The 20,801-nt window shown below is 41.1% G+C and overlaps 1 protein-coding gene across 1 annotated transcript in view; it reads right to left on the reverse strand.

The window, feature by feature from the left end:
• Nucleotides 1-20,801, reverse strand: part of LOC115135757 (connector enhancer of kinase suppressor of ras 2-like) — a 56,424-nt gene that overhangs the window by 15,370 nt on the left and 20,253 nt on the right. Inside the window, exons 6-9 of the mRNA XM_029670815.2 lie at nucleotides 19,218-19,337; nucleotides 18,911-18,970; nucleotides 16,332-16,400; nucleotides 1,304-1,450 (exon numbers count right to left, since the gene is read on the reverse strand). Of these exons, the coding sequence (XP_029526675.1) occupies nucleotides 1,304-1,450; nucleotides 16,332-16,400; nucleotides 18,911-18,970; nucleotides 19,218-19,337 (396 nt within the window). The remainder of the gene's footprint in view (nucleotides 1-1,303; nucleotides 1,451-16,331; nucleotides 16,401-18,910; nucleotides 18,971-19,217; nucleotides 19,338-20,801) is intronic.

The raw sequence follows: 20,801 nt of genomic DNA on the forward strand, positions 1-20,801 counted from the left end.
GGGAGATAAAGTCACTCTAACAGTGTTCATACCATATGTCAACGGCTCCTACAGTCATCCGGCATGCTGTCATTTAACTCTGAGGTGCTTCATTAACCAAACACTGGGTGAATTCTACTGTTCGTGACTGATTGGTAACCTTTGTGTGTATTTGTTTGTTTAACCTGTAAGACTGCCAACAATAACCTCCCTGGTAGGCAATCCAATACTCTATTTTTTTATTTTTTATTCAGCCACAATAATGAAGCATAGCTCAAGCAGAACCCTGTTCCTTTCAGACTGAAATACATGCCACTGTGCCAAATAATCCATACATCATTATTTCCCTGACATGACTGCAGTGCATATGCACAACCTCATCACAGTTCCATACAGGAGCAACCATTCTGGCTTCACATTTTGAGATATGATAATGATGTGCTGATTATCTGAACACATTAACTGATTTCACTGCAGATGCCAAAGACATGTAACCACAGAAACGGTCCTGGGCATCATCAAGGCAACCCATGCAGCATGAAAATGAGTAAGCCTAGTGCAGACCTAAAAATAGCTCTCACGCAGTACAGGGCTCCCGAAGAAAAACCATCCAGGCAGTTATGAAGTAAACCCCCAACCCCCTCTACCGTCATCTTCCCCAGCTAGCGTTCTGTCTTTGTTCCTCCTCCTCAGGCAGCCCCTGTTTCCCCAGCCAGTCCCCATACTGTACTGTCTGTACTACAACCACACTGAGCAGCACAATGGATTCACCATCTCTTTCACTGACGCGCCACCAATAATGTATATAAACCCTGGATTGCTGATGTTTTGTATTGGCTGATGAGAGACTTTTAAGCCACCGGTCTGCCACATTGGCTTTCCACAGAAGAAGCAGTCCTACATAGGAATGAATGGAATTCTACAGTATTTCAATTAAATGTTTAAAGTACAAAATTACATGTACCAAAATTGAGGTGTGGGGTCTTCAAAATACCACCCCCCTGTCAGTCATGTAGTGTATATATAAATCATTACACTCCACACAATCCAATAGAACTCAATTAAAGAGTGACCAGGTATGAGTTCTAAGTTAAGTGCTTACTCACAGACAATTACCCTTTAATTCATCATGTATCATAATCTAATTTATTAACATTGCGGCACTCATAAGGAGCTTCTAGGCCAGTTGGTCATTATCAATAATGAGCGCTTTGTTCCTTATCGCTAAAATTAAACAGCAACCAGATGAATTGGTGAAATAATTGCTATTCATATCTACCAGAAGGAATCCTAAACAAATATTCAAACATCATAATACAATTACCTGGAGTGCAAGGGGTTTCCATCGTACATTCTTGAGCAGGGCAGGGGCAGACGTGAGAGTGTTCTGAGGTCTCTTCTTCAGGGTGAGGATGACTCCATTGGGGTCTTCTCTGAGGGCATTCACCAGGTTCTTCAGCTGCCAGCCCACCTGCACAGGTACGCCACAGAGGAGAGAGACAATTCAACACTCTCAGTGAGGCTGAAGAAATACTCAACCAATCATGACAATAGAGCTAGTAAATTACAGTAGCTACTGTGGTTCTGAACATCTCTTCAACCAACTATGCCTAGGAGGAGCACCGGAGGTAATGATGGTGAAAACAACTACAAAACCCTTCCAATACACTACAGCCCATTCCCACAAATTACAGTGCTTGGATAAGAATGGCATTTTGCACAAAAACAGTTAACTAAACAGCATGTGCTGGAAAGTGTTGCATACAATGTAGACAAAATGTTGTTCCATTTATTTATTTTCTTGACTGAACATAACCATTTTCAAAATTCTGTCCCATCTGTTGTACAATGTTAAACAACGTTTTACAGAAGTTAAACAAACTGATAGTGCTGCACCTCGTGCCGACCTATAATGCATCGCAAAGCATCAGCGCCAAGCCCTACTGGGCTCTGACCCGCAACAGACAGTGTGCAGCTGTGCTACAGTGAGCTTGGATCTACTGATGGCGGTGTGCTCCCAGGCAGGCTCCAGTAGAGGCAGGGGAGCAGAGAAAGCAGGTCACGTCCCCCTCACTCCCTCTCCCTTCCTCCCTCTCTACGCCACGCTGAGCACCTCTCAATACCTCTGTTGTCTGTAGAGTGCCAATGTTAATAATGCAACTTATCTGTAAACAGGTTACATTATTCAACTCAGAGACTGGCATGGCGACATAGTCAAACTATAAAAACACACACACACACATTACTGTTTGGCTGAGACACTGTCTCTGTGTTCACAACAGCTATGCCGACTGGCAATGGCCCATTTCACTCCCACAAAGACGACAAACATCTTAAAAAGACAGACAGACAGACAGACACAATTACTGTACATACAGTACAATACACACACATACTCTATATACAGTACCAGTCAAAAGATTGGACACACCTACTCATTCATTATTTGTTTCTACATTGTAGAATAATAGTGAAGACATTAAAACTATGAAATAACACATATCGAATCCTGTAGTAACCAAAAAAGTGTTAAACAAATCAAAATAGATTTTAGATTTTAGATTCTTCAAAGTAGCCACCCTTTGCCTTGATGACAGCTTTGCACACTCTTGGAATTCTCTCAACCAGCTTCATGAGGTAATCACCTGGAATGCATTTCAATAAACAGATGTGCCTTGTTAAAAGTTCTTTCCTTCTTAATGCATTTGAGCCAATCAGTTGTGTTGTGACAAGGTACGGGTGGTATACAGAAGACAGCCATGTTTGGTAAAAGTCCATATTAAAGCAAGAACAGCTCAAATAAGCAAAGGGGAAATGACAGTCCATCATTACTTTAAGACATGAAGGTCAGTCAATCCGGAACGTTTCAAGAACTTTGAAAGTTGCTTCAGGTGCAGTTGCAAAAACCATCAAGCACTATGATGAAGCTGGCTCTCATGAGGACCGCCACAGGAAAGGAAGACCCAGAGTTACCTCTGCTGAAGAGGATAAGTTCATTAGAGTTAAAAGCCTCAGAAATTGCAGCCCAAATAAATGCTTCACAGAGTTCAAGTAACAGACACATATCATCATCAGCTGTTCAGAGGAGACTTCGTGAATCAGGCCTTCATGGTCGAATTGCTGCAAAGAAACCACTACTAAAGGACACCAATAAGAAGAGGAGACTTGCTTGGGTCAAAAACACGAGCAATGGACATTACACCAGTGGAAATCTGTGCTTTGGTCTAATGAGTCCAAATTTGAAATTTGTGGTTCCAACCGCTGTGTCTTTGTGAGTCACAGAGTACGTGAATAGATGATCTCTTCATGTGTAGTTCCCACCGTGAAGTATGGAGGAGGTGATGTGACACTACTAGTGACACTGTCAGTGATTTATTTAGAATTCAAGCACACTTAACCAGCATTGCTACCACAGCATTCTGAGCTATACGCCATCCCATCTGGTTTGCACTTAGTGGGAATATCATTTGTTTTTCAACAGGACAATGACCCAACACATCTCCAGAATGTGTAAGGGCTATTTCACCAAGGAGAGTGATGGAGTGCTACATCAAATGACCTGGCCTCCACAATCACCCAACCTCAACCCAATTGACATGGTTTGGGATGAGTTGGACCGCAGTTTTTTACATTTATTTTTATTTAAAAATATATATATTTAACCTTTATTTAACCAGGTAGGCCAGTTGAGGACAAGTTCTCATTTACAACTGCGACCTGGCTAAGATAAAGCAGAGCAGTGGTACACAAACAACAACAGAGTTACACATGGAATAAACAAGCAAACAGTCAATAACACAATAGAAAAGTCTATATACAGTGTGTGCAAATGAGGTAAGATAAGGGAGGTAAAGCAATAAATAGGCCATAGTGGTGAAATAATTACAATTTAGCAATTAAACACTGGAGTGATAATGTACAGAAGATGAATGTGCAAGTAGAGATACTGGGGTGCAAAGGAGCAAAAAAAAAAAAAAAAAAACAGTATTGGGATGAGGTAGTTGGATGGGTTATTTACAGATGGACTATGTACAGGAGCAGTGATCTGCTCTGACAGCTGATGCTTAAAGTTAGAGAGGGAGATATGAGTCTTCAGCTTCAGTGATTTTTGCAATTCGTTCCAGTCTTTGGCAGCAGAAAACTGGAAGGAAGGGCTGCCAAAGTTGGAATTGGCTTTGGGGGTGACCAGTGAAATATACTTGCTGGAGCGCCTGCTACGGGTGGGTGCTGCTTTGGTGACCAGTGAGCTGAGATAAGGCGGGGCTTTACCAAGCAAAGACATATAGATGACCTGGAGCCAGTGGGTTTGGCGACGAATATGAAGCGAGGGCCAGCCAATGAGAGCATACAGGTCGCAGTGGTGGGTAGTATATGGGGCTTTGGTGACAAAACGGATGGCACTGTGATAGACTGCAACCAATTTGCTGAGTAGTGTGTTGGAGGCTATTTTGTAAATGAAATGACATCGCAATTGTAAAAGTCAAGGTTAAATCGCCAAAGTCAAGGATGGATCAGTTTTATGAGGATATGTTTGGCAGCATGGGTGAAGGATGCTTTGTTGCGAAATAGGAAGCTGAGTCTAGATTTAATTTTGGATTGGAGATGCTTAATGTGAGTCTGGAAGGAGAGTTTACATTCTAACCAGACACCTAGGTATTTGTAGTTGTCCACATATTCTAAGTAAGAACCGTCCAGAGTAGTGATGCTGGACGGGCGGGCAGGTGCGGGCAGAGATCGGTTGAAGAGCATGCATTTAGTTTTACTTGCATTTAAGAGCAGTTGGACACCACGGAAGGAGAGTTGTATGGCATTGAAGCTCATCTGGAGGTTAGTTAACACAGTTTCCAAAGAAGGGCCAAAAGTACACACAATGGTGTCGTCTGTGTAGAGGTGGATCAGAGAATCACTAGCAGCAAGAGCGACATCATTGATGTATACAGAGAAAAGAGTCGGCCTGAGAATTGAACCCTGTGGCACCTCCATAGAGGCTGCCAGAGGTCCGGACAACAGGCCCTCCGATTTGACACACTGAACTCTGCCTGATAAGTAGTTGGTGAACAAGGCGAGGCAGTCATTTGAGAAACCAAGGCTGTTGAGTCTGCCGATAAGAATGTGGTGATTGACAGAGTCGAAAGCCTTGGCCAGTTCGATGAATACATCTGCACAGTATTGTCTCTTATCAATGGCGGTTATGATATCGTTTAGGACCTTGAGCGTGGCTGAGGTGCACCCATGACCAGCTTGGAAACCAGATTGCATAGCGGAGAAGGTACGGTGGGATTCGAAATGGTCGGTGATCTATTTGTTAACTTGGCTTTCGAAGACCTTAGAAAGGCAGGGTAGGATAGATAGGTATGTAACAGTTTGGGTCTCGAGTGTCTCCCCCTTTGAAGAGGGGAATGACCGTGGCAGCTTTCTAATCCTTGGGGATCTCAGACGATATGAAAGAGGTTGAACAGGCTAGTAATAGGGGTTGCAACAATTGCAATTTTAGAAAGAGAGGGTCCAGACTGTCTAGCCCGGCTGATTTGTAGGGGTCCAGATTTTGCAGCTCTTTCAGAACATTGGCTATCTGGATTTGGGTGAAAGAGAAATGGGGAGGCTTGGGCAAGTTGCTGTGGGTTTGCAGGGCTGTTGACCGGGGTAGGGGTAGTCAGGTGGAAAGCATGGTCAGTTGTAGAAAAATGCTTCTTGAAATTCTCAATTATCATGGATAATGGTGGTGACAGTGTTTCCTAGCCTCCGTGCAATGGACAGCTGGGAGGAGGTGCTGTTATTCTCCATGGACTTTAGTGTCCCAGAACCTTTTGGAGTTTGTGCTACAGGATGCAAATTTCTGTTTGAAAAAGCTAGCGTTTGCTTTCCTAACTGCCTGTGTATATTGGTTCCTAACTTCCCTGAAAAGTTGCATATCACGGGGGCTATTCGATGCTAATGCAGTACGCCACAGGATGTTTTTGTGCTGGTCAAGAGCAGTCAGGTCTGGAGTAAACCAAGGTTGATATCTGTTCCTGGTTCTAAATTTTTTGAATGCGGCATACTTATTTAAGATGGTGAGGAAAGCACTTTTAAAAGAATAACCAGGCATCCTCTACTGACGGAATGAGGTCAATATTCTTCCAGGATACCTGGGCCAGGTTGATTAGAAAGGCAAGAGGAAGAGTCAGTTGTAGCCCCTTCGGGCAGTTATGTCGGCAGACCAGTCGTGATGAATCGGCAGAGCTCAGTGTAGTAAAAGGGTCCAGGCCAATTGACAAAATATGTATTTTAGCCCAAGAAAATTGGCTGTTGGGCCACTTCAGCTAACAGTCCGATATGCTCTAGACAGCAGCTAGCAGGCTAGCAGATGGGCATTCGGGGGACGTCGCGATGGACGAGCCTGTTGAAAACCCCCTCGGGTGCATTACGTTGGTAGACCAGTCGTGAAGGATCGGCGGGGCTCCGTATCAGCAGTAAAAGGGGTCCAGGCCAATTGACAAAATAGGTATTGTAGCCTCTTCAGCTAACCAGGAGATGGGCCTAGCAGAGGCTAGCTCCAGGCTAATTGGTACCTACTTCGGGACAGATACGTTAGCCAGGAGTAGCCACTTGGATGGCAGCTAGAAAGCTGCGATGATCTAGGTGAAAAGGTTCAGAGCTTGCAGTAGGAATCCGGAGATGTGGGGAAAAGAGTCCGGTATGCTCTGGGATGAATCGCGCTGTGCAGACTTGCAGGAGCTGTCCGGGCTAAAGGTTAGCTGATGACCGCTAGCAGTGGCTAGTTAACTAGTAGCTAGTTAGCTGGCTGGCTTCTGTTGGGGCTTCCGGTTCTAAAGTAAAGAAACTAGCAGATCCATACCACATTGGGTGAGGCGGGTTGCAGGAGAGAATGTTGGAGTTGAGGTTAAAAAATATATACTAAATATATGCAAAGAAAAAAGATATATACACGGGACACGACAAGATGAAGATCAGACGAAGACAAAGACGCCTGACTGCTACGCCATCTTGGAATGTTGTAACATTTACAAATGTTGTAAAAGCAGCCAACAAGTGCTCAGCATACGTTAGAACTCCTTCAAGACAGTTGGAAAAGCATTTCAGGTGAAGCTGGTTGAGAGAATGTCAAGCGTGTGCAAAGCTGTCAACAAGGCAAAGAGTGGCAACTTTGAAGAATCTCAAAGTTTACATGATTACATGATTCCATGGTTACATGATTCCATATGTGTTATTTCATAGTTTTGAGGTCTTCACTATTATTCTATATTGTAAAACAAAATGTAAAAATAAAGATAAACCCTTGAATAAGCACAGTTGAAGTCGGAAGTTTACATACACCTTAGCCAAAATACATTTAATCTCAGTTTTTCACAATTCCTGACATTTAATCCAAGTAAAAATGTCCTGTTTTAGGTCAGTTAGGATCACCACTTTATTTAAGAATGTGGCAGTAGTTAGTGGCAATAGTTGAGATAATTATCTATTTCAGCTTTTGTGTCTTTCATCACATTCCCAGTGGGTCAGAAGTTTACATACACTCAATTAGTATTTGGTAGCATTGCCTTTAAATTGTTTAACTTGGGTCAAACGTTTCGGGTAGCCTTCCACACTCTTCCCACAATAAGTTGGCTGAATTTTGGCCCATTCCTCCTGACAGAGCTGGTGTAACTGAGTCATGTTTGTAGGCCTCCTTGCTCGCACATGCTTTTTCAGTTCTGCCCACAAATGTTCTATAGGATTGAAGTCAGGGCTTTGTGATGGCCGCTCCAATACCTTTACTTTGTTGTCCTTAAGCCATTTTGCCACAACTTTGGAAGTATGCTTGGGGTCATTGTCCATTTGGAAGACCCATTTGCATCCAAGCTTTAACTTCCTGACTGATGTCTTGAGCTGTTGTTTCAATATATCCACATAATTTTCCTCCCTCATGATGCCATCTATTTTGTGAAGTACACCAGTCCCTCCTGCAGCAAAGCACCTCCACAACATGATGCTGCCACCCCGTGCTTCATGGTTGTAATGGTGTTCTTTGGCTTGCAAGTCTCCCCCTTTCTCCTCCAAACATAACAATAGTCATTATGGCCAAACAGTTCTATATTTGTTTCCACAGACCAGAGGACATTTCTAAAAAAAAAAGTATGATATTTTATACCTGTTTCCTCCAGCATCTTCACAGGGTCCTTTGCTGTTGTTCTGGGATTGACTTGCACTTTTCACACCAAAGTACATTCATCTCTAGGAGACAGAACACCTTTCCTTCCTGAGCGGTGTGATGGCTGCGTGGTCCCATGGTGTTTGTACTTGTGTACTATTGTTTGTACAGATGAACATGGTACTTTCAGGCATTTGGAAATTGCTTCCAAGGATGAACCAGACTTGTGGAGGTCTGCAATTTTTCTTCTGAGGTCTTGGTTGATTTATTTTGATTTTCCAATGATGTCAAGCAAAGAGGCACTGAGTTTGAAGGTAGGCCTTGAAATACATCTCCAATTGACTCAAATGATGTCAATTAGCCTATCAGAAGCTTCTAAATCCATGACATAATTTTCTGGAATTGTCCAAACTGTTTAAAGGCACAGTCAACTTAGTGTATGTAAACTTCTGACCCACTGGAATTGTGATACAGTGAGTTATAAGTGAAATAATCTGTCTGTAATAAAAATTGTTGGAAAAATTACTTGTGTCATGCACAAAGTAGATGTCCTAACCGACTTGCCAAAACTGTAGTTTGTTAAAACTTCTTACGGCTGTGATCCCGCTAACGGGATCGATATGACAACAGCCAGTGAAAGTGCAGGGCGCCAAATTCAAAACAACCGAAATCCCATAATTAAAAGTCCTCAAACATACAAGTATTTCACACCATTTTAAAGATACTCTTCTTGTTAATCCCACCACTGTGTCCGATTTCAAATAGGCTTTACTGCGAAAGCACTACAAATGATTATGATAGGTCAGAGCCAAGTCACAGAAAAACACAAACGTTTTTCCAGTGTCACGAACCGGCTCAAAGCCCGTAACAAAAGGGAGACAACGTGGAGATAAGGAGTAACAAAACATATATTTATTAAATAAAGTAAACTAAGTACAATATACAATGGTGTGTGTAATCAGTCATCAGTAGTGTAAGTGAGTGTTTTGCATGCATGAATGTGATAATGCAGGGTGTTGAAAGGTGCCAAAACAAACAACCAAAAACCACCAAGATAGCCAAAGAGAGGAGTCACAAAAATCAGAAATGGAGATAGAATGAATCACTAACCTTTGATGATCTTCATCAGATGACACTCATAGTATTTCATGTTACACAATACATGTATGTTTTGTTCGATAAAGTTGATGTTTAAAAAATCTCAGTATACATTGGCGCGTTATATTCAGTAGTTCCAAAAACATCCAGTGATTTTGCAGAGAGCCACATCAATTTACAGAAATACTCAACATAAATGTTGATGAAAATACAAGTGTTATACATGGAACTTTAGATACACTTCTCCTGCAACCGCTGTGTCAGATTTCAAAAAAGCTTTATGGAAAAAGCAAACCATGCAATAATCTGAGTACAGCGCTCAGAGCCCAAACAAGCCAAAAAGATATCCGCCATATTGTGCAGTCAACAGAAGTCAGAAATAACATTATAAGTATTCACTTACCTTTGATGATCTTCATCAGAATGCACTCCCAGGAATCCCAGTTCCACAATAAATGTTTGTTTTGTTCGATAATGTCCATCATTTATGTCCAAATAGCTCCTTTTTTTAGCACGTTTGGTCAACAAATCCAAACTCACGAAGTGCGTTCACTAGGAGCAGACGAAAAGTAAAAGAGTTCCGTTACAGTCCGTAGAAACATGTCAAACGATGTATAGAATCAATCTTTAGGATGTTTTTAACATAAATCTTCAATAATGTTCCAACCGGAGAATTCCTTTGTCTGTAGAAATGCAATGGAACTCAAGCTAACTCTCACGTGAACGAGCGTCACGAGCTTTCAAGACATTCTGGCAGACCTCTGACTCATTCCCCTCTCATTCGCGCCCACCTCACAGTAGAAGCATCAAACAAGGTTCTAAAACTGTTGACATCTAGTGGAAGCCTTAGGAGGTGCAACATGACCAATATCCCACTGTATCTTCAATAGGGAATGAGTTGAAAAACGATCAACCTCAGATTTCCCACTTCCTGGTTGGATTTTTCTCTGGTTTTTGCCTGCCATATGAGTTCTGTTATACTCACAGACATCATTCAAACAGTTTTAGAAACTTCAGAGTGTTTTCTATCCAAATATACTAGTAATATGCATATATTAGCAACTGGCACTGAGTAGCAGGCAGTTTACTCTGAGCACCTTATTCATTCAAGCTACTCAATACTGTCCCCAGCCAAAATAAATTTGTAGAGTGGTTGAAAAACAAGATTTAATGACTCCAACCTAAGTGTATGTAAACTTCCACTTCAAATGTAGATGTCCAAACTTTTGACAGGTACTGTACATGCAGACGCATCTAGAAAAAAAACACATTCACTGCCTGCAGTGGCAGATCACACCCCAGCTAGCACATTTGGTTCCTTAGAAGTTGTTGGAACGTGTTTTTTACTTTTTTGAACTCCAAGCACAGGTAGGACACATGGAAATTATTTTCCTTCAGCATTAATCATGCAAATACATTTCTTTTTTAATGTGACACAGCAAAAGTGAGATTAAAACAAAACCGATGCTTGCGCAACTATGGGGCAAAACTGACAGGTTTGGTTCAGATTGTTGGCAACATTTAAAACTATACTTAATCTCCAATGTTTATTGAAAACAAATATATTTGCACAATGTGCACTTATTGTCTATCAATTACATTGTTACAGTTATTGGTTAACTAGCTAGCGAATTTAAGCCATACTAGCATAGACATGACATGAGTAAAAAATCACACCAGAATACACTTAACAAGATAGAGAATAAAGATAGTTTTGTTTGACGCTGAGAACAGAAAGTATATGTTTTAAATAACATTCTTAGAACGTTCTCTGAACGCTACTAAAGTTCTCTTGCGTTATTTATGGATAGTTTTTTTCAACGTTCTTTGAACAATTTGAAAACATGGCTTTTAATAGAACCATGAGGAAACCTTTAGGAAACATTATGCTGAAGCACTGAAATTCCCACAGAATAAATATTTGAGAACATTCCCAATGTCAAACCAGTTGGAGAATGAGAACATTAACAAAATTGAAATTAAATGTAACCACGGTTGAACTTTTAGGAAACATAGAAATAGAACCAGGAGCAAACCTTTTGAAAACATTTTGCTGAAGTACTGAAATTCCCACATAAGAACGTTGTTTCTTAACTCTCTCTTAACTAATTGAGAACATTCACAATGTCAAACCAGTTGGCGAACAAACCAAAATTGTTACTAAATGTAATCATGTTGTAACTTTTAGGAAATGTTCTGTTTAAAGTAACGAAACACCATAAAAAAAGGGTTTTCGTGAAGTTCCTTTAATGTTTCGAGAATGTTCCAAAGCCAAGCAACAATACTGCACCATGCCCAGAAAGTTGTGGGAAGGTTGTATGCAAAAATAACCATAGGACAACCATGTTCTTACCAAGCTCTAAGAAACATATGGTTCTCAGAAACATATGCGCTAGCTGGGACAAAGCATGTAATAAGCTAGCTAGCCTCTGGCCCTCAGGACAAGTTTGCCAGTTGTAGGCTTCTATTGGATGTTTGCCAAGGCATGTGACCATTCAGTTAAAGGCACAGTCAACTTAGCATATGTAAACTTCTGACCCAATGGAATTGTGATACAGTGAATTTTAAGTGAAATCATCTGTATTTAAACCATTGTTAGAAAAATGACATGCACAAAGTAGATGTCCTTACTGACTTGCCAAAACTATAGTTTGTTAATATTATGAAAGTTCATTGGCACAACCACTGTCTCATGTTTCTGGACACAGCATCATGTCATAAAATGTATCATCTATGTGATTGGCTGATCATACAGTAAAATAGTTTTCCATACACAGTAAAATAGGCTACCGCAACCACAATGTATTAGTGTATCTTTGTTAAGGTAGGAGGAAGTACTGTGCCCTTTACCTTTCAAAAATATATCACAAATGTGCAGGTAGGCCTACTAGAAATGGTCCCCTACCGAGCTAGGACACTGCCCCTGCTCAGTATGACAACATCAGTGGCCTGATTAATGCATCCACCAACCCAAACAAATTACAGAAAATGCCACAGTCCTCCCAATCCATTGTTTATATTAGTTGTTAGTTTATTATCTCCTGCCAGCTGTTTTCATACTACATCTCCAATTCCACTAGAATCATATTTACTGGACTTTAAATAGCCTGGAGGGCCTCTGCAGTAACGACAAAGAGAAACATACACAGACCTCAATGCAAAGTGACACAAACAGTAGGTCGTGACCTCTAAAGCTGCCACTGTTTCATCAGTGGATGACGTAGCTACTGTGGCTTCTGTACATGTGTGCATAAGCCACAGTAGGATAAACAAACATTTACTTCTGGCAAAAATAGAAGGAATGCTGAATGCTGCAAAGCTTTGATTTTGATCAGATTGTTATTAGAATCCTCATCAGCCAACGCCAATGGCGACAGCTAACGGGGTCTGACAAATAACGAAAAATACATTACAGACAAACTACTTTACAATTTACATACATTTAAAAACATTAGCATGTAGGGGGTGTGTGTGTGTGTGTGTGTGTGTAGCTATCAGTTACATATACATGTCAGTACATACACACAATAAGAAGGTCCCATGGGGGAGAGGAATTGTGCCGTGAGGTGTTGCTTTATTTGTTTTTTGAAACCAGGTTTGCTGTTCACTTATGCTATATAAGATGGAAAGGTGTTCCATGCAATCATGGCTCTGTATAATACTGTAAGTTTCCTTGAATTTGTTCTGGACCCCGGGACTTGAAAAGACCCCTGCTGGCGTGTCTGGTGGGTTAAGTGTGTGTGTCAGTGCTGTGTGTAAGATGACTCTGCAAACAATTGGGAATTTCCAACACATTCATGTTTCTTATAAAAAAGAAGTGATGCAGTCAGTCTTTCCTCAACTCTTAGCCAAAGAGACCGGCATGTATAGTATTAATACAGTATTAGCCCTCTGATTACAATAAAGAGCAAATTGTCCCGCTCTGTTCTGGGCCGGCTGCAGCTTAACTATGTCCTTCTTTGCAGCACATGACCATATGACTGGACAATAATCAAGATAAAACTAGAGCCTGCAGGACTTGCTTTGTGGAGTGTAGTGTCAAAAAAGCAGAGCATCTCTTTATTACGGACAGACCTCTCCCCATCTTTACAACCATTACATCAATATGTTTTGACCATGACAGTTTACAATCTAAGGTAACACCAAGTAATTTAGTCTCCTCAACTTGCTTAACAGATACACCATTCATTCCCAGATTCAGCTGAGTTATAGAACTTATAGAATTATTTGTACTAAATACAATCCTCTTAGTTTTAGATATGTTCAGGACCAGTTTATTTCTGGCCACCCATTCTAAAACTGATGGCAACTCTTTGTTTAGGGTTGCAGTGATTTCACTAGCTGTGGTTGCTGACGTGTACAGTGTTGAATCATCAGTTTCTGCCCATCATTTATTTTATTTTATTCTATCACTCTTTATATCATCTTGGCTTCTTCTTCTTCTTTATGATGGGTTTAGTCACATAATTTCTCAATTTGCAGTAAGTCAGCCAGTCAGATGTGCAGCCAGACTTATTAGCAACTCTGTTTGCCCAATCTCTGTCAACCATACATTTTTCAATTCCTCATCAACCCATGGAGCCTTAACAATTCTTAACTGGTGCATGGTTTTGGAAACTTGGCTTTCCTGGATATAGCCCCTATATTGTAATCACTGCATCCAATGGGTACAGATACAGCATTAGAACAAAGTTCTACAATATTAGTAAAGACGTGATCAATACATCCAGAGGGTCTTGTTTCTGTCGTGTTTGTAAACACCCTGGTATGTTGATTAATAACCTGAACTAGATTACAGGCACTGGTTGCAGTGAGACGCTTCCTCTTGAGCGAACAACTTGATAAAAACCAGTGAATATTCAAGTCCCCAAGAAAGTAGACTTCTGTTTACATCACATACACTATCAGGCATTTCACACAGATTATTTAGATACTGACTGTTAGCACTTGGTGGACTATAGCAACACCCTAGAAAAAATAGGCTTTAGATGAGGCAGATGAACCTGCAACCACAACACTTCAATAACACTTGACATGAGATCCTCTCTAAGCATTACAGGGATTTGGCTCTGAATATATACAGCAACACCTCCCCATAAGCATTCCTGTCTCTTCTATAGATGTTATATCCTTGTATTGATACTGCTGTATCAAAGGAATTATCTAAGTCTCAGAAATGGCTAATATATTGTTATCTGATGTTAAGCAAAAGATTGCTTTCATTAACCTTATTTTTTAAGGCTACATATATTAATATGGGGCATTTTTTTGCCCTTTCCTGGATAGCTTATCAGAGATAGACATAATATGGAAAATAACAAACAAAGCAAGAAAAAACATTATTCAGGAGTCCATCAATCAGTTGGTGGTGTGTGTGCTGTGGGATTGAAAATATGAACCCACAGGCTTGGCTCTCACATCCTTTGTAGGCTTTTGGGAGGGAGGGTGGACAATGAGCCTGTTATAGCGGATGTAAGCAATGTCCCCATGCGCTTTGGCAGGTTTCATGGCTGGGATAAGTTCTTTCCTCTTCTGGCGTACAGCTTCAGGATAGTCCTCGTTGAGGAAGATGTACGTTCCTCTCAAGCTATTTGCTCTTTTCAGAACAGCTACCTTGTTCTTGAACATCAGGAATTTGACCACTATAGGCCTGGGTTTTCCAGTTCTGTGTACATGCTCCACTTCAATCTTGCTGTGGTCCATCTTCAGTTTCCTAATTATCATTTCCCTCACTTTATCCTCAGACTCCGTCCAGGTCTCGTGGAGATTCTGCGATTCCATCCACAACAGTGTTGTTCCGCCTTGATTGTCCCTCGAGATAATCGGAGTTCTCAGTCATTGTTATTATGGATTCAAATACAGAACGGATGTCCTCTCTCAATGACTTACAGATTGCTATTATCTTGCTGTTCTCCTTTTTAAACTCATCGATCTGACCCTGGGAGAACTGCAAACTGTTCTTCAGGTCATGGACCTCTCTGGTCAGATCATTCATTATTTTCTTAGTTGACTCCAGCAGTATTTGGACACAACACTTGAAGCTTTTTCTTGTTGTTGTAACAACTGCTTCTAGAACTATTTTTGTTTGTTTAAAAGTTCCTTCACCTGTGATGGAGAGACACCACTGTCCTCAACGGTGCTCCCACCGGCTTTGGTCTTTGTCATGGTAGCAATGTAGCAATGTAAGCTATGCTGTTACAGACCGGGCCGGTCCAGACCGGGCCGGTCACAGGACAGATGGAAACCGCAACAAAGAGCAGGGATTCAAACAGTCACACTCCCGGGACAATCCGTGGTCCTAGCCACAAGAGCAGTAGGCAGTGTACAAGCTGCTAAGGAAACCTGGCTAGCTTGATAGCTAGCAAACGTTAGTTAGAAGCTACTGTAGGATAGCATCTGCACCAACGTGGCTACTTCTCTGGAGTGAAATAGATATGCTATTGTTCCTTGTAATACAGTGAACGTCCCACACCTTAATGTGATGTTACATGTTGACAATTGTTTGAAAATAAATCAGTTAATTCATAGTTATTTTACAAAAGAAAGCCACAAGAAAGATGTGTTTCAATGTATCTACTAAAGAGGAGAAAACATTGATGTAGATAATTTGATTAACCATAACTAGGGTATCTATTGATGAATATAGAGGAGTGATTTGACTGTCATTTTTGCTGTTTAAAGTGAGATCAGGTCAGATTAAATGGATTGTCCAGTGCTGCCAACCCATGTGCGTTAAATGAACCGACTCGGTTACATTGGGAACTAAAAGCTCATTATCAATTAATGACTATCCAGACCCCTGTATCCTTACAAGTACATTAAATCCCTAACTACCAGATACTAAATGATTAATTGAGGACTAATTAGGTACTAGGAAGAACTAAATAAGCACCTTGTACTTGGCTTCCAAAGGCAACGCATTTAGTCTCCAGACAGGCTGGGCTAGAGGAGTATAGAGTCTAGGAAAGCAGACGTTTCTCATTCATGATAGCTGACCTTTCCTGACCCAGACTGAACAGAATGTATTTCACACACCCTGAGAGAGATCCTGTAGGACTAAATGACATAACAGTACTCAGTGCTGTACTCAGTATCCACAGTGGAACACTCAGTCTGGACTCACCACAGTTTGGTGATTGACCTGAATAACCTCGTCTCCCGCATGGATCTTCTTGCACTGGTCAGCTGGAGACTGCAGAGACAGTGACAGACAGTATCCAAGTAAGACAAGTAGAGGTTAGGACACATCTACTGTGCCATCATGGCAATATAAACAGACAGATCATTGTCATCAGAGACCTTTGTCTATGGTTTGTCAGTATAGGTCATATACTAACTACTACGTAAGTATACACTTTGGCCAACTACTTTGAATTTATTGTCATGCCAAACATGACATACAGTGCCTTTGGAAAGTTTTCAGACCCCTTGACTTTTTCCACATTTTGTTACGTTACAGCCTTATTCCAAAATTATTATTTAAAAAAAAATGTAATCCTCACCAATCTACACAGAATACCCCATAATGACAAAGCGAAAACAGAAATACCTTATTTACATAAGTATTTAGACCCTTTTCTATGAGACTCAAAATTGAGCTCAGGTGCATCCTGCCATTGATCATCCTTGAGATATTTCTTCAACTTGATTGGAGTCCACCTGTGGTAAATTCCATTAATTGGACATGATTTGGAAAGGCACACACCTGTCTATAAAAGGCACCCGACAGCCCTGCTTGGAGTTTGTCATAAGGTACCTAAAGACTCTCAGACCATGAGAAGCAAAATTCTCTGGTCTGATGAAACCAAGATTTAACTCGCTGGCCTGAATGCCAAGCGTCACCTCTGGAGGAAACCTGGCACCATCCATACTGTGAAGCATGGTGGTGGCAGCATCATGCTGTTGGGATGATTTTCAGCGGCAGGGACTGGGAAACTAGTCAGGAGCTAGGCAAAGATGCACGGAGCAAAGTACAGAGAGATCCTTGATGAAAACCTGCTCCAGAGCGCTCACGATCTCAGACTGGGGCGAAGGTTCACCTTCCAACAGTACAACAATCCTAAGCACACATCCAAAACAACTCAGGGGTGGCTTAGGGACAAGTCTCTGAATGTCCTTGATTGGCCCAGCCAGAGCCCGGACTTGAGCCTGAACCAACATCTCTGGAGAGACCTGAAAATAACTTTGTAGCAACGCTTCTCATCCAACCTGACAGAGCTTGAGAGGATCTACAGAGAAGAATGGGAGAAACCCCCCAAATACAGGTGAGCCAAGCTTGTAGTCATACCCAAGAAGACTCGAGGCTGTAATCACTGCCAAAGGTGCTTCAACAAAGTACTGAGTAAAGGGTCTGAATACTTATGTAAATGTGATATTTCTGTTTTTCATGTCTGAAAACCTTGCTTTGTGGTTATTGGGTATTGTGTGTTGGTTGATGAGGGAGAAAAAACTATTTAATCAATTTTAGAATTAGGCTGTAACTTAACAAAATGTGTAAAAAGTCAAGGGGTCTGAAAACTTTCTGAATGCACTGTACATGGCATAATGAACAGAACAAAGGAATTGGCTCTAGCAAAGACTGATCTGAAAGGGGAGGCTACGGTGGCACAGCTTTATAAGACAGATAAATCATGGTTCCCCCCCCAAAATGTCCAGTAACAGTCTAAAGAGTGTTACTTTTTTTAAATGTATGTTTTTAAATGTATGTAAAATGCAAAAAGTATTTTGTCTGTAATGTATTTTTCATTATATGTCAGACCCCAGTAAGACTAGCTGTTGCCATTGGCGTCGACTAATGGGGATCCTAATAAAATAAAAATAAAAATATAAATCTCAGCCACCATTTAGCAGCAATTGAAAAGACCATTTGAGTTAGATCACTTGGCAGAGACATCACCAGCCTCTATACCTCCCTTCATACCGTGGTACTACGACTGCACACTTTGTACAATATCTCCAGTATTTTCCTTCCATAGGGGCTCGGAAATAACAAAAATGATCAGTCACAGTGTGTGTCTGAGTAAAACTTAAACATCACATTAAACAGCAGCACCCATTCCCTCTCCATCTCCTACAGAGAATCCTCCCCATCCCAGTCCTGCTTTGAAAGTGTTGCCAGTTAGAAGAGCTGTGGTTCTCTGTGCAATACTACCATCTGTAAGCCTCTGTCACCCCTCCTCTGTTTCACCCCCAATTAAACACCCAGATGTTAATTAGGGTGTTCACTATTTGCTGCATTAATTGAACAGTTATCCCAGAGCCCCAACCAGAGGAGCTGATCTTTATAGCACTACAAGAAGCTCATGGGTCAAAGAAGAAAGCCAATGGTAGGAGACAAAAACAAAGGTATGGTAATCTCTTATGGACAGACTACAGTACGTAAACATAAATGGTACCGTAGATCTTTCATGATACAATGGGATGCATGAGATAACGAGCAGCATTAGTTCCGGTGCTTTGGACAAATCACGATTTCGCAGCTGTTAGCATCTTTTGAATTTAAGAAGGGGAGGGGACATTTGGCCCATAGAGTTGCTGGTTCCGATCTCTTCTCAACACATATGGACCCAGAACTTAATCGAGCATCTGACCAATTACGCAAGACTTTAGTTCTGGGTTAACCGAGATTAAAGGTATGGTGGCAAGAGTGGGTAAAAACATTTGTTTTACTACAGGGTAACAGGGTCCAGAAAGTAGACTTACGTTCTCAGTGGTCCCAGTGATGACATGAAGGCCGTCGTATGTAGATTTGATGTACATTCCCTAAATGAGAGGAAAAAGGCTGAACATTATTAAACTTAAAAGGAGAATAATGTAGTAATAATGATGAGACTTACATTTCCCAATATCTTGTTATGAAACTTGTAAGCAACAGCAAACAAAGTGAGCCTGTTTTCTCTGTCATATAACTATCCTGTCAAAGACTGAGTATCTTAGACACACTCCTTGTTCAGCTCCTGTGGAGGTATGATTGAAGGCATCTATAGAATAGTATAGAGTGAGAACTAACCAGGCCCTCGCTGGGCATGATATTGGTCAGGTGCACCACCTCCAGATGGGCCGACTGGGACACCAGTGAATCAGAGGACAGCGAGATGATGTGGTCACAGATCCCAGACAATGTTTTACACTGCAGACAGAAGAAGACAGGAAGGGATCATTCTATATGCTGCATCTCACACTGACAACTGGGTAATATGAATTACTGCCTGAATAACTATCATTCTTTGGATGCCTAAATGATACAGGTAACACCAACACAAAGTGTCTTAATAGGGTGCTGGGCCACAACGAGCCGCCAGAACGGCTTCAATGCACCTTGGCAGAACTCCATTGAAGGGATGCAAAACCATTCTTGCACAAGAAATTCTATCATTTGGTGTTTTGTTGATGGTGGTGGAAAACACAGTCTCAAGCGTCGCTCCAGAATCTCCCATAAGTGTTCAATTGGGTTGAGATCTGGTGACTGAGACACACATTTAAAACTCCATATACTCCTTTCCCAGCTAGCACATTTGGTACCTCGGAAGTTGTGGGAACTAATCATTTTGATTTCACATTGGTTGTGAGAACGAAGCCATACGTTTTCAGACCGGTAAAACTGAAAGTTTTCTAAACTTTCTAAAAACAGAAGTGAAAATTTCACCTGTTCTGGAAACGTTTATTTTTAGGTTGCAGGGAGGTTCTGAGAACGTTTTACTCTGGTTCCTTGAAAGTTTTCCTGGGAGGTTTAATTAACGCACTTTTGTAACTTCCTTAAAACTTTCACTGTTTCAATAAGTTCAAGTCAGACGTTTACATACACCTTAGCCAAATACATTTAAACTCAGTTTTTCACAATTCCTGACATTTAATCCTAGTAAAAGATTCCCTGTCTTAGGTCAGTTAGGATCACCACTTTATTTTAAGAATGTGAAATGTCAGAATAATAGTAGAGAGAATAACAGCTTTTATTTATTTCATCACATTCCCAGTGGGTCAGAAGTTTACATACACTCAATTAGTATTTGGTAGCATTGCCTTTAAATTGTTTAACTTGAGGGCAAACGTTTCGGGTAGCCTTCCACAAGCTTCCCACAATAAGTTGGGTTAATTTTGGCCTCCTAGCTTGCACACGCTTTTTCAGTTTTGCCCACAAATGTTCTATAGGATTGAGGTCAGGGCTTTGTGATGGCCGCTACCAATACCATGACTTTGTTGTCCTTAAGCCATTTTGCCACAACTTTGGAAGTATGCTTGGGGTCATTGTCCATTTGGAAGACCCATTTGCATCCAAGCTTTAACTTCCTGACTGATGTCTTGAGCTGTTGTTTCAATATATCCACATGCCATCTATTTTGTGTAGTGCACCAGTCCATCCTGCAGCAAAGCACCTCCACAACATGATGCTGCCACCCCCTGTGCTTCATGGTTGTAATGGTGTTCATAGGCATGCAAGCCTCCCCCTTTTTCCTCCAAACATAACAATGGTCATTATGGCCAAACAGTTCTATTTTTGTTTTGTCAGACCAGAGGATATTTCTCCAAAAAGTACCATCTTTATCCCCATGTGCAGTTGTAATCCGTAGTCTAGTTTTTTGGCAGTTTTGGAGCA

This window comes from Oncorhynchus nerka, linkage group LG10 (genome assembly GCF_034236695.1).
Source record: "Oncorhynchus nerka isolate Pitt River linkage group LG10, Oner_Uvic_2.0, whole genome shotgun sequence".
Taxonomy (NCBI): Eukaryota; Metazoa; Chordata; class Actinopteri; order Salmoniformes; family Salmonidae; genus Oncorhynchus; species Oncorhynchus nerka.